The sequence below is a fragment of the Saccostrea cucullata genome, unplaced genomic scaffold (genome assembly GCF_032062105.1).
Source record: "Saccostrea cucullata isolate Sc308-1 unplaced genomic scaffold, CSIRO_AGI_Scuc_v1 ctg4502, whole genome shotgun sequence".
NCBI classification, from domain to species: domain Eukaryota; kingdom Metazoa; phylum Mollusca; class Bivalvia; order Ostreida; family Ostreidae; genus Saccostrea; species Saccostrea cuccullata.
The window spans coordinates 56,029-69,808 of NW_026940682.1; the positions used below are offsets into that span (position 1 = coordinate 56,029).

At 33.8% G+C, this 13,780-nt stretch overlaps 1 protein-coding gene across 1 annotated transcript; it reads right to left on the minus strand.

Moving 5' to 3' along the window:
• Positions 1-5,878: 5,878 nt before the first annotated feature.
• LOC134256003 (heat shock 70 kDa protein 1-like) lies at positions 5,879-13,049 on the minus strand. The gene is made up of 8 exons (XM_062738599.1): positions 12,900-13,049; positions 10,936-11,055; positions 10,625-10,729; positions 10,291-10,374; positions 8,781-8,835; positions 7,941-8,047; positions 7,358-7,457; positions 5,879-7,031 (listed from the first exon to the last, which is right to left on the minus strand). Exons 1-8 carry the CDS (start codon positions 13,047-13,049, stop codon positions 6,676-6,678), a joined length of 1,077 nt encoding a protein of 358 aa, XP_062594583.1. The 3' UTR covers positions 5,879-6,675.
• Between the last annotated feature and the right edge of the window lie 731 nt (positions 13,050-13,780).

Sequence of the window (13,780 nt, forward strand, 5' to 3'; positions counted from 1 at the left end):
ACACTTTCAGGTTGAAAAAGTTTTAACTGCCGAAGGGCTTAAAGTTAAAATCCGTTCTACGTCGCGAGGCAGCATTCCTTTCGGACGCCGAAAGACACGTCAACGTAGTACCAGCTACTCTTACCAATATGGAAATCGATCCCATTGCAGACAGGATACTCCAACAATGCCATTTCCAGATAGGGCAAAGTGCAATCAAATCAACGGGGGATGGCGATTGTTTGTTCAATTCAGTGTCGATTCTTTTGGTCGGGGATGAGTCGCTAGCAGTGGAATTACGGTACAAGACCTGCTTGGAAATGTACGTTAACAGAGACAAAATCCAAGACCACAAAGACCGGGGGAGTTTCCATGCTCTATCTCCAACCTACGACACAGCATTAAAACATTGTGCACGTCCAAGACAATACTCTTCAGTTTGGAACCTATTAGCTTTGAGTATAATTAGTTGTTCTTCTTATATATATGTATATACTTGTTGATTTTTTTTTAGTTCTAGTGCTTGTACATAGTGTCTAGCATATTCATAGATTATATGTAATGTTTTACTTTCTCAGTATGGATTATTTTTTTTCTTTTATAATCTTCAATTTTATATTTTAGATTTTAAACATGCCTAAAACAGAATTTCTTTTTTAAAAGGAATATGGTTTAATGTATTATACATTTTCCTTTTCGGAACTTTGGCTTTTTTTCCAAAACATAAATTATGGCTCTTTGTATGTGTGGCCTCCACGTGGCAAGAGCTGGGCAACGTTATTTAAAAAGACATGTTCGAAATATTTCACATTACAACGTGTCTGTTTAAATAACGGCTAACAACCCTTTTCTTTTCGGTTAAATTTTTTGCACGTAATCTATTTTACTTAAAAATGATTCAGGGCTTCTCTGAGACTTCAATTAATCCATTTGGATCGCCATTTGGGTCCATTTGGGTCGCCATTTGGGTCCATTTGGGTCGCCATTTGGGTCCATTTGGGTCCATTTGGGTCGCCATTTGGGTCCATTTGGGTCCATTTGGGTCGCATTTGGGTCCATTTGGGTCCATTTGGGTAAATCGACGCACCCCAAAGCGGATGTTTCGGAAAGCATGAAATGCAAAGAAATCTCGGGTTTTCGTCTATCAAATCTATTTAGCGGTACAACAAGGCTTCCTTGACTGAAAGAAGGCGATGGTGAGCTGTGTCATACTGAAATTACTCTGCCAACAATCACTCGAACGAAGGAATCACGATCGCATCACCATGATCACCCAACCCCACCATGCCCTCAACTCTCGTCTGATCTGCCCAGGTTTGTCTCTAAATTCAACCTTCTATTTTTTCTTCCGTAAGCATGGCAATTCTTTTTTATATAAATATTCAAAAAGGGGTAAAGGGCACTATAGCTATTAATCCGAGATTCCTCCGACTCTAACAATGTAAAAGCAGGGGTTAGAGTCAGAGGATAAATACAATACCGCAGTGATTGTGTATACGTGTATCACTATCAGTTGATCTTCACCTACTTCAGTTATATTCTATCATGTCTATAGATATATCATTTGAGACACTGTTATACATGTAACCCAAACAAGTAACTATCCTGTGATGCAACATCATGCAAGGTGTTGAACACTCTATAGAATTTTTTCCATCAACATACAGTTCAACATTTCACTAGTCTACACTACAACAAAAGTAATGCACATATACTTCACACCTAAAATTCTTCTGCATAAAACAGGGGTATTCATGAATTATTGCATCAATGTTTGTGCCTAAGTTGCTAAAATATGAAGCCTGCATTTTTATGTACATATATGTAGTTGTATCTGTCATGTATAATAGCAGAAATAGTTACATATTTGAGGCAGTCTTAGCAAAATCGGGTATACACTATACAGTATAATAGGGGAACTAAGACTGTCTCAAGTCCATGTGATATTTAATATACTATGGACTTTTGTGAGGACCACTAACTTTTACACTTGACGGCTTATTTTTAAACTAGGACAAATCCGACAATGTAGGCAAGCTGTTTTGAAATAAAAATATTTAGGTCAACATTTATTATCGAACAAAAATAACCGGCAGAAATTAAAGCACATATATAGAATCTGACAACCACTCTACCCTCAAATATTGTCCTTCACATGTTAGTGCCCCAAACACTATCTATAACCACTAGAAATGTTTCCTTGTTTTTTTTATAAATTCTGTACATCCGTACATGGCATAGGTTTAAATCTCAAAGTAAACCATCAAATGTAAAAGTCAGTGCTTTTCGCAAAAGTACATAATTATGTAGACAATACTTGAATGTGGAAATAGTCATGTTACTCTTTAGACTAGTTAATATAGCTCAAAATGTTTTGCGCATATTAAGCAATTATTTAATATTTAATAAAATATCAATGCAGATTTAAGAATACCACATATTTCATTACAAACATCTTCGCTAGCCAAGGTTTCCGATACGCTACTCTCCTCATGAGGCCAGCGAAGATGCCTTACAAAAAAATTCATGTACATGTATACTAAGAATAAACATGAGAAATCAATGAATGCTCCTCAGATGTATACAAATATGTATATTTTTTGAATAGGTATTCCTGTTTATGTGGACTCATGGCGTCAAGATAAAAGAGAATATAGAACATTTTATATCTGCTAAATGGAGCCTTGAGAAGAGGTACATTATAGAACTACAACTATAGGGATGGAGCTGACAGATGCTCTAAAGGCCAGTCTATAATATGATGTACCACTGCAGCCCTCTCATGTGGTGTCCTAACTTATGGATCATCCACTATCATTAAGGACACAGATGGTATCATGTGCCATGGAGGAATGAGCATCCACTACTGACCGGTCACACCCGCCGTGAGCTCCTTGCCTTGATCGAGAAATAACGAAAAAATCACTTCGCAATACAGTGTATAAATAATGGACTCACAATTGGTATGAAAAACGTCAGTCAGCATTTGACTCATCAATGATAAATTGTATTTGCCGACAAGGTCATTGTATCGACCATAGAACTTACGAAATGCTGACGTTAAAGGAGACTGCTGATATTCTTGTTTCATCAACTTGCTTGTCATTAATTTACCTCGTTTAAGAAATTGCTCATACATAGAGCATGCTTTTGCGTATCGAATCAAATGAGTAAATTACACTCCGTATGCAAATGATGAAGGTATATTGCTGCATACCTGGTAAGTAATGGAAGTTGACAATAGAAAAGTTAAAGTCATCACGTTTATCATATAGCTCTGTTGTTAGATAACCATTAACGTCTTTTTCACGTAAAATATCCAAGTATGAAACAGATATGTCAGACTGTGGTATCTTTTATCTCGACCTCTCCAGGACATATTATCGACGTAGGAATAGAAATAACCATTGTTAATTGACAGTACGTCGTCGATATATCTGAAATCGAGTTTAGGGCCAAAGCAAGACAGTGTTTTCTTCTTTTCATGAAGGATATGGAGAGTATTGAGTATTCAATCTCAAAGTCCATAAAACAATACAAAATTAGAGTAGAGCAAACAAGGACCCCCGAAACATCAGAGGTGGGATCAGGTGCCATGGATGAGTGAGCATCCTCTGCCGACCGGTCACACCCGCCGTGTGCTCCTTGTCATGATCAGGAAATAACGGAATAAATCCGTCGTCAATTCAGTGTATAAATAATGGACTAACAATTGGTATGAAAAACGTCAGTCAGCATTTGACTCAATGATAAATTGTATTTGCCAACAAGGTCATTGTATCGACCATAGAACATGCGAAATGATGACTTTAAACGAGACTGCTGATATTCTTGTTTCGTCAACTTGCTTGTCAATAATTTACCAAGTTTTAGAAATTGTTCATACGTAGAGCATGCTCTTGCGTATCGAATCAACTGAGATATACTGTATACAGGGTTATTTTTGCCCCGTTTAATTTTCGCCCTTTCACACTTGCAAACAATTTTGCCCCGTTTTAAATTCGCCCAATTATAGTTTTATTAAAAAAATTATACTGTATTATTTCATTTCGCCCCGTTTTAAATTCGCCCAAATGAGGGAAAGGCGAAAGGGGCGAAAATAAAACGGGGGCGAAAATTTCCCTGTATACAGTATATACTCCGTATGCAGGTGATGAAGGTATATTGCTACATAAGAAAGGAAAGTTGACGATAAAAAAGTTAAAGTCATCACGTTCATCATATAGTTCGGTTTTTAGATTACCATTAGTGTCTTTTTCAAGTACAATATCCAAGTATGAAACAGAAGTGTCGGACTCTGTGGTATCTTTTATCTTAAGCTCACCTGGATATATCGTATCGACGTAGGAATGGAAATTACCATTATTAATTGACAATACGTCGTCGATATACTAGTATCTAAATTTAGAGTTGAAGGCCACAGCAAGTATTTTCTTCTTTTCACGCATAAGATTTTGCATAAATTCTGCTTCATATGAATATAAAAATAAGTCTGCTAATAACGGAGCGCAATTTATACCCATGGGAATTCCAATAGACTATTGGAATACCTTGTTTCCAAAAACCACATAGATGTTGTCAATCAAAAACTCAAGCATCTTCTTGATGTCAACTTCAGAGTAATTATGTGTGCAATCAGAATCTCTTTTAGCAAAATAATTTTGCAAATGACCAATGACGAGGTAAGTAAATTTACGAGTCCCATTTTTATTGAAGAAGCAGCTGTCAGTGATATCCAAAAGCCTGAACTTTAATTTGTCGTAGGGAATCGCTGTGTATAAAGTTAAAAAGTCGTAAGTTTTAAAGCTGTTGATTTTTGTAAAGTCTTGTGATTCAAAAGCTAGTGTCCAAAAGTTCTTTAGAATTTTTTAGTATCCTCATCTGATTCACACCACTTCTTGAATATATAGTTGCACAGTACTCTTAAAGTTTTTCCTTCACTACTGTCAATATCTTAGTGAAGAGTAACGAAAGAGGCTTAGTTGAACATTTACTGGAACCTGCAATGTATCTTTGCATGTAAGGATTCTTATGAAGTTTTGGAATTCAATATATATAAGGTAGTTCAAATTCATTTTGGCTCTATGTATCTTTGCATGTAAGGATTCTTATGAAGTTTTGGAATTCAATATATATGGTTCAAAATATTGAAAGTATTCAAAACTGACAGATGATTTTGAAGAATTTCTTCCTTAGAAAGGGAAGTGTGAGTATAAGTAGGATTACCATTTGCAGAATTAAATCCAAGTTCTTCTAGAATGCAATTTATATTAAATGAGCCTTACAAACGAAGACAATGTGTTACCTGCTTCGTCGGCAGGAACCTATACGTACTGATCGTGCAATCTATCGAACTCCTTTTTCACTTCTGGTTTATTGAACACAGAAGGATATATGGTTTTCATATTGCCCCTCAATCTTTTAATACGGGACTTTAACATGGATCTGATACATTTAATCCATTCTGACAAGGTGTCAACGTCTTCTTTTTCATATCTTGCCCATCGTCTGGCGTAATTTTCCACAGAATCCATAATATTTATAAAATTCCGACGCCAGTTGAAGGATGCATGCATAAGATTTTGCACAAATTCTGCTTCATATAAATACAAAAATAGGTCTGTTAAAAACGGAGGGAAATTTACTTTAGGCATATTTTATTGAATAATACAATAAGGTTTGGTCAACAGGCAAGGCCTATATGTACACCCTCTCCTTAAGGTGGGAAATTTGTACCCGTTGGAATTCCAATAGATTGTTGGAAGACCTGGTCTCCAAAAACACATTTATACTGTTCATCAGAAACCCAAGCATGTTTTTGATGTTAACTTCAGAGTTCTTGTATGTGCAATCAGAATGTGTTTAAACAATAATTTTGCAAATGACCAATGACCAGGTCAGTAAAATCACATATTTATTGGAAAAGAAGCTGTCAATGATATAAAAAACAGTTGACTGTAATTTTATCGTTGGGAATGGTTGTGTATAAAGTTGAAAAGTCGTAAGTTTTTATGCTGTTGATTATGGTAAAATCTTGTGAAATCAAATTGTCCAAAAGTTCTTTGGAACTTTTGAGTATCCACATCTGATGAAATCCACTTCTTGAATACCCTAAAGCCTTGAAAATAAGCCGAGGCTTTTTTTTGGTAAGAAAGTGGGGGCTTATTTTCAAACTGGCTTATTTTCAAATTGCAGCTTATTATCAATGCAAAAAATTGACAGAGTAAGAGACGAGAGCATAATCATGGCTTATTTTCAATACAATCATTGAATAAAGTGTAATTGATAGAATAAGAACTACTTCTTCGATCTAAAATTAAAAAAATATCATGAATTTCATGGAATGTTTATAATAAAATAAAAAAATTAAAATAATACTGTGTTCAGTATCTTGCGTGTAGCAAAAATACTATAAAAGTGGAAAGTTTTACAAGGAGGAAACATTGAGGATTTTGATGAATAACTGTAGCTCGTCAAAGTTTTCTCTCGTCAATTTTTTAATCATTGTCATTCATCGGTGTACATTTTTTAAAGGTTATGGTGTAATCAATTGTCTACTTTATATTTTGTGAATGCTGATCACAAAAAGGTAAATTTCATTGTATACAGCACACAAAGAACGAGGGCGCTTTTGATTGGCATTTGGCAGGATAGAATAATTTTTTTTTTCAAATTAGCAGTAATCTCAGTCTTCCTTCAGAGTTTGACCTCTATATAAAGAGGGGCCTTTGTTTCCAGAGATGACGTATACCCCAGCATTTTACTGGCCACCTCTTCGTACGTATGACCTAATTCCAACATATCACACACCCAGTCGTACTTCTGTCTCTTGGCAATGTATGTGTCCATCGAGACCTTTAGCCTTTCCTCTAAAAACCCACCATTAATCTTCATTTTCTGGAGTTTATTTACTGCTTTCACAAAGGCATTCAAAAGACTGAGCTGATTAGAAAAGTCTAAGGGAAATAACTCTGGAACAATTATTTTATGGATAAGGAGCAGTGCCAAGGCTGATGATATCAATTCTAGGACCTCATCGCCAACCTTCTTACCTGATACAGAAAGAGAAATAAAAAAAAATCGTGGTTAGCCTTATCATACATGAGTAAAGAACTTTTTCCTAAAATTAAATAAAAAGAACAGAATATTTTATTAAAGTAAGAAATTTGAAAAAAAAATTGGCCTGTATGTTCCATAAAAAGCAAGAATATATATTGAAAGAATTCTTTCTTAGCATGTCAGAATTTATTTAAACCTATCACTAAATATTTAATTTATGGTGTCCTACTTTTCCCATTTTTCAAATAATTAGTTTTTTTCATGTACAACGTACATGATTTTCCAACAAAACATAATTTCTCATTCTTAGTGCACATACCAAGTGAATTTAATCCTGCTCCTTGCAAAATATCCATGCATTTTGTGATGTCAATTCCAAAAGTCTTCTCCAAATTCGCACCAAGTTTCCATAAATTGTTCTGGTGATGAAAACATTTATTTAAATCTAAGCACATTTATTATATGCAAAACACTGGCAGTCAAATACTCATAACATATGTATATAAATATACCTATATTATGTTTTAAGTTCAAAGAAAGCTGTATTAATAAATTTTAAAATATTAAACCCACACATATTATGCACACATGTTAAAGAAAGTTATATATACATGCGTAGTCTGAAATACAGTGTATTGAAAAATTCTTGAAAGTATTTTATATTGAGGGTCAACCTAATGGTGAAAGAATTTTTTTCACATGGCTTTACAAGTTTAGAGAATATTTCTGTTTAAATTCTGATTTTGACCTCTATTAATTAATGCTTCTAACCCCCCCCCCCCTCCACTCCAAAAAAAAAAAAAAACTTCACATAGTAGAGGAACTGAATATACCATTATGAACAAAGAATGCTGTATTAATTTATAATGTTAAAGCTTCAAATATTCTGAGTAAAACATTACCTCTTGAATATTAAACATGGCTTGTAGTGAAGATATATTCAGTGGCAGGGTCTCCTTAAGAACACTGCTGACAGATGAACCAATACCATAAGTGTTGACATCAAAAGCTGATGAATACAAAAGATATTCTTATGGTATATCAGAATCAAACATTCACAAAATTTCATTGTATATGTAAATGAAGCTGTTATTTTGCTTTCTATAAATGATTATCACCTTGGTCACTTTTCTTAATAAGGTATATCACCTACCTATCTCTTAACTACAGTTTCAAGAGGCTTTTTGGCCACAACATCCTCTTTAATCTTCTAACACTAAACCCTATATGATGAACACTATTCTACGTTTTTTTTATAAAATGTTAAAACTTAACCTCTGTTTTAGCCGCAATCAAACTATCGGGATCAAAAAGAACTGCTTTTCTTTAAAAAACATTAAAAAAAAAGTTTCCATGAACAAGATATGAAAATGTCACTATTAATTAGGTGTCACCAAGACATAGAATTTCACTGTATTTATATGATTACATGCTTATATAATTAGTTTAGAGCAAAATTTTTCTGTAGTACATTTATCAGAATTCTTTTAAAGCACTTTCCATAATGGTCAGTTTTGTTGTATCTTTCGTGACCCATTGTATGTGGTGTCACAATATGAAAAAAAAAATAACACTGAGACCAAAAAAAATTAATGAATAGTTTCTCAGGTCAAAAAATTTGAAATTCAATGCGGCAGGTAGGCTTTTTTTTAAGCAGGTTGTAAAGTCAGGAAAATATAATCATCAAGAAAAAAATAAGTAATGTCTGTTTAACTTTTATCATAAAGAGTGCACAAAATTACCTTTTTCTGCATATCCTGCTGGCAAGGCAGGCAGTTGTGAAGTCTTTCGCATTAACTAAAAAAAAAAATCAACAATATTTTCATTCAGAAAATAATAATTACCTTGATATTTTATGTAAGGTTTGATAATCTAAAGATGTAAAAAATAAAGAAGCAACATTTAGTTTAAGATTCTTATAAAAATGTTAAGGATAGATATGTTGCTTATCACTAAAACAGACCCAAAAAATTTGACAATCAACAAACAGTGATGAGAATCTAGGACAAATCATGTCAGTCTTGTTCATTGAACCATGTCCTCAGGATGACCAATTTACATAAAATATAGGTCTCTATGCAGTATAAAACAATCTACAAATCTATCTGCCAATAAATCAAAGGAATATAAAGATACTTTTAAGGAATTACTGCTACATAAATGATGATATTGTTCAAAAGTTTTGTCTGATCTAATTGCAACCCAATCACATATCTTTAGGGAACATCTCACATATTAATAAATATTTGTAATATTGAAAGTACTTGTAGTAAGATGATCAATGCTACACAATAAGCATGGAGTCTAATGAAAAACGACTATGTTAAGCTAATCTGACTACACAGGGGTAATAAGGAAGCATACAAAATATTCTGTCATTCGTGACAAAAATAATGCAACAGAACAACAATAAGCTGAATATTTCAAAACACAAGATTTATACAGATGGAAAGTTTGCCTTCTGACAAACTTGGACAGTGCTGCTAGAATCCCGAGTTAAGCGTGGTTTTACGAAAAATCTTGGTTCATATGTATAAAATTCAAAACATAGGGTAAGGTTTCGTACGAATGTGTGGAAAAATTATTTTACTGAAAGGACAGTGGGATTCTAGCTAGCAGGACTTTTTAGGAAAAATATATGTTTTTCAACTATATTATTAACTCAAAGAAATTATTCCACTCCGGGGTATTGATGTTCTGTTAGCTTTTTTTATTAAGGAAAATTTCGCTATAAAAAGAAGTCACGAGATGCCGTGGCGGTGGTGCACGTCTTTGCGTTAGACACTCTTTTATCTGTATGCAATAGTTAATAACATTTTATCTTTATCAGCGGTTTTGGTAATGTATCCAACTTTATTTTTCTTTTAAATTTTCCGAGAAATGACTTAATATATGCTTCCTTAACATACCCGCGTATCTCAAAATCAGATAAAGATTGTCCATGCAGCTTCATTGTTACTAGCTAGAAGGTCGACTGCCCACTAAAATGTACTTTTTTTAGACCTACAGCAGGGGCTGCTCACTCCTCCAAGGCACCTAATCACACTTTGATGCTTTGGAGGTCTGTGTTTGTTCTTCTCCTATTTTGTATTGTTTTATGGACATTTGACCTTGAAAACTGCATTTATCTCTGAGTCAATATATTTCATTTTTAAATATCACCAGAAAGAAACACAATTAATATAGAAGTCAGAACACTGTATGTGAATAATGCTTACACGACTCTGAGCGCAGAGACCTGATGTCTGTTACTTTTACAGTTGTTATTCCGTTGGCGTCAATTTCTACAGTGACCCTGATCCATGGGCTGCCAGGAGAAGAAGTCAAAATATTTTTCTAGAAAAAAAAGTTATTTAATTAGAAAGATATGTAATATTCTTCCATATTGATTACTTAAATCAAAGTTACAAAAATACATTGGATAAAAAAAAATCTCTTCAAAACTTAAAATTTACAATCCACTAGTAAGTAATTATTACTATTTACATAATATTTCTAATATCAAGGGATCATCATGATGTAAGCTTAAAATTCAAAACCGGTTCATCTTTTACATACATGTATTATCAAGCTTATCTTGACTTACAATCTGAAGCTGTCCCAGAAAATGGTTCTTCTTGGCCTCATTCATGCACCCTTCATAAACCCTGACATCTACTCTGTTTTGTTTGTCATTAGAACACGTAAAATTCTAAAAAAAAAAAAAAAACATAAATATTTTAAACATCTATTACAATAGATATACTAATACAAATAAGAAAATAGGTTTTTGTGACAAGAAAAATTGAAGCATTTTGTAAAATAAGGTTATTTGAGAAGCATTATATAAGCAAACTTCTTATGTATAAACTATTTTCTTGACATCTTACTTCTTCAAATAGATTTCAAGAATTAAACCTGTTCTTTCCGACAAGGAATTGTGGTGTTTCTGGCAACAATGACACAGAGATTTCCCTCTGCATCCTCTACCCCTATAGAAAGTGGAGTGACATCCAACAGCAATAGCGAATGAGACTCCTAAATATATAGTACATAAATTGATAATACAAAGAAAGTCAAGAACAATTACTGTAAATTGCTATAAATACACGGAATACACAAGGTGCTTAGTCTCCTAATCAATCATATTATGTCATGTGGAAAACCCATGGGAAAACAAATAAAATATCTGGCTTTAAATATTTTTCCTAAGAGCATACATTCACCACTGATAATTTTTGAAGATATTCTTAATTTAAGATAATGATTATAGTGCCATCAGGTGTTCTTAGACAAAAAGAAACTTGCATGCATAAACATGAATTTCGAAAAGATATCAATTGATAAAAATTTTTGTACATTAATTCAAAAAAACACGTATCAAAAAGACATAACATATATTCTAGATGTGTTGTTAATCCACTTTTGTTTTAAAAGAAGTATAGGACAGCATATAATTACTAGACATTTATTTGTAGCGTACGGTTACTTTAAGTATTGGATCTCTTCAACTCCAGGGGATAAGACAATAAGAGGCCCAGGGGCCACAGCACTCACCTGAGCACATCAGCTAGGAAAAAACACATATCAGATCAGAACTGAAAGTTAACTTAAGTTGGGGGGGGGGGGGGGGGGCTTGAATTTTAACCCCCAAGGGGACCATAATTTGAACGGACTAGAATCTATATTACCTGAGGATGATTCCATAAAAATATTACTAATCATGGCTTTGAAGTACTTGAAAAGAAGATTTAAAAAGGTTTTCCTATATATTCCCATGTAAAACTTAAATCTACTCTACCTGAGGATGATTCTATATGAGTTTCATATTTCCTGGTCCAGTGGTTCTTGAGAAGAAGATTTTTCCTATATATTCCTATGTTAAACTTTGATCGGCCATTTTGGCCCTGACCTACCCCCGGGGGTCATGACTTGAACAAAGTTGAATCTACACTACCTGAGGATGATTCCACATGAGTTTCATCTTTCCTGGCCCAGTGGTTCTTGTGAAAAAGATTTTTGAAGATTTTTCCTATATATTCCTATGTAAAACTTTGATCGGCCATTTTGGCCCCGCCCTACCCCCGGGGGTCATGATTTGAACAACCTTAAATCTACACTACCTGAGGATGATTCCACATGAGTTTCATCTTTCCTGGCCTAGTGGTTCTTGAGAAGAAGATTTTTAAAGATTTTTCCAATATATTCATATGTAAAACTTTAATCGGCCATTTTGGCCCTACCCTACCCCCGGGGGTCATGACTTGAACAAACTTGAATCTACACTACCCGAAGATGATTCCACATGACTTTCATCTTTCCTGGCCCAGTGGTTCTTGAGAAGAAGATTTTTTTAAAATGCCAATAATTTTTCTCTAATTCATGATTATCTCCCCTTCGAAAAGGGCATGGCCCTTCATTTGAACAAACTTGAATCCCCTTCACCCAAGGATACTTTGTGGCAAGTTCGGTTGAAATTGGGCCAGCGGTTTTTGAGAAGAAGATGAAAATGTGAAAAGTAAACAACAACGACAGACAATCACAAATTGTGATCAGAAAAGCTCACTTGAGCCTTTGGCTCAGGTGAGCTAATAAAGATCAAACTATGTTATATATGTCATTAAAATCTTTTGGAAGGAGTTTTTTGTATTAATGCATATTCAGGAATAATACAACATATATAACAATTCTTTCATCAACAATCTCGACTGAAAAGCTAAGAATTAATACCACATTGGATTAAAAACTGATAATGTACGTGAAATACACCCGTTTAAAGTGGGAAAAAATAACGCACAGTATTTATATAATAACAACATGTTTGTAAAACTTGAACAATTAACACAATCTAACGTAACAGTTAATTGACTAAGATGTCTCACCAGTTCCATTTGCTTTCTTGAAGAAGACCTTTCCATTAAACTTGAATGCGATATGTCTTGTGAACATTCCAACAGTAGTGCTTCCTTTAGTGCTTCAATGTCCTCTTGTGTCACCTTTTTGTGTCTTTTTTTCATTTTTTTGTCAGACATTTCATCTCCAATTTCCTTTTGTTTTAAAAAACTCTGACGCAAATTTTCTTGCTGAAAAGGCACCGCAGCACTGCTACTGCTTCCTATAACGAAATCAATGGAATATACGTAGATTGCAAAAAACAAGAACTTTTTAAAACTGAATTTATATTTATAAGGCTGTTTTATTATTACATAACTTAAATACTTATTAAAAACACAGTATACTCCACTCTGTTCTAAACTACACTTGGTTCCATCAATGGACAGCTACCTGATAAATGCATTGTATGTGTGCTGAATGGAGGTCATAAACAAATTTCAATATCGCAAGGGCATACCCTAGTTGAAATTAAAATATGAAGTACTAACCAATGGCATTTGTTTCTGCATACTTTGTACTTTTTGGAAAGTACAACTGCTTTAAATAGAATTTCCATTTTATATTTGTTAAAATTTCAAGTAAAAAATATGCCCATGTCGAAACATGTTTGACCTTATAATAACCAAGTATTTTATGTCCTTAATATTAATTCACACTCTTGATTTAAAGAAAGCATCAGCACTTTTCAAGTCAAGGAATTAACCATCCTTTATTTATATTCTTAAAATGACTAATATCTATTGAGTGTATGCCGTTGCGAAAATGTGATTTAATTAGCCACCTCAATGTTAATTATGTCAAATCTGTACACATAAACACTGTAAAATTAATTACAAACATTCTCTCGCTAATCATTGAATCATCACAC

What these genes read in the sequence shown, in the direction of transcription:
- LOC134256003 (XM_062738599.1), bottom strand. Translation starts at nt 13,049, where the DNA reads ATGTCTGACAAAAAAATGAAAAAAAGACACAAAAAGGTGACACAAGAG. An exon ending in CAAGAAAGCAAATGGAACTG is followed by an intron (nt 11,056 to 12,899) that starts GTGAGACATCTT and finishes CTATATATTTAG; the next exon opens with GAGTCTCATTCGCTATTGCT. An exon ending in TTCTGGGACAGCTTCAGATT is followed by an intron (nt 10,375 to 10,624) that starts GTAAGTCAAGAT and finishes TTTTTTTTCTAG; the next exon opens with AAAAATATTTTGACTTCTTC.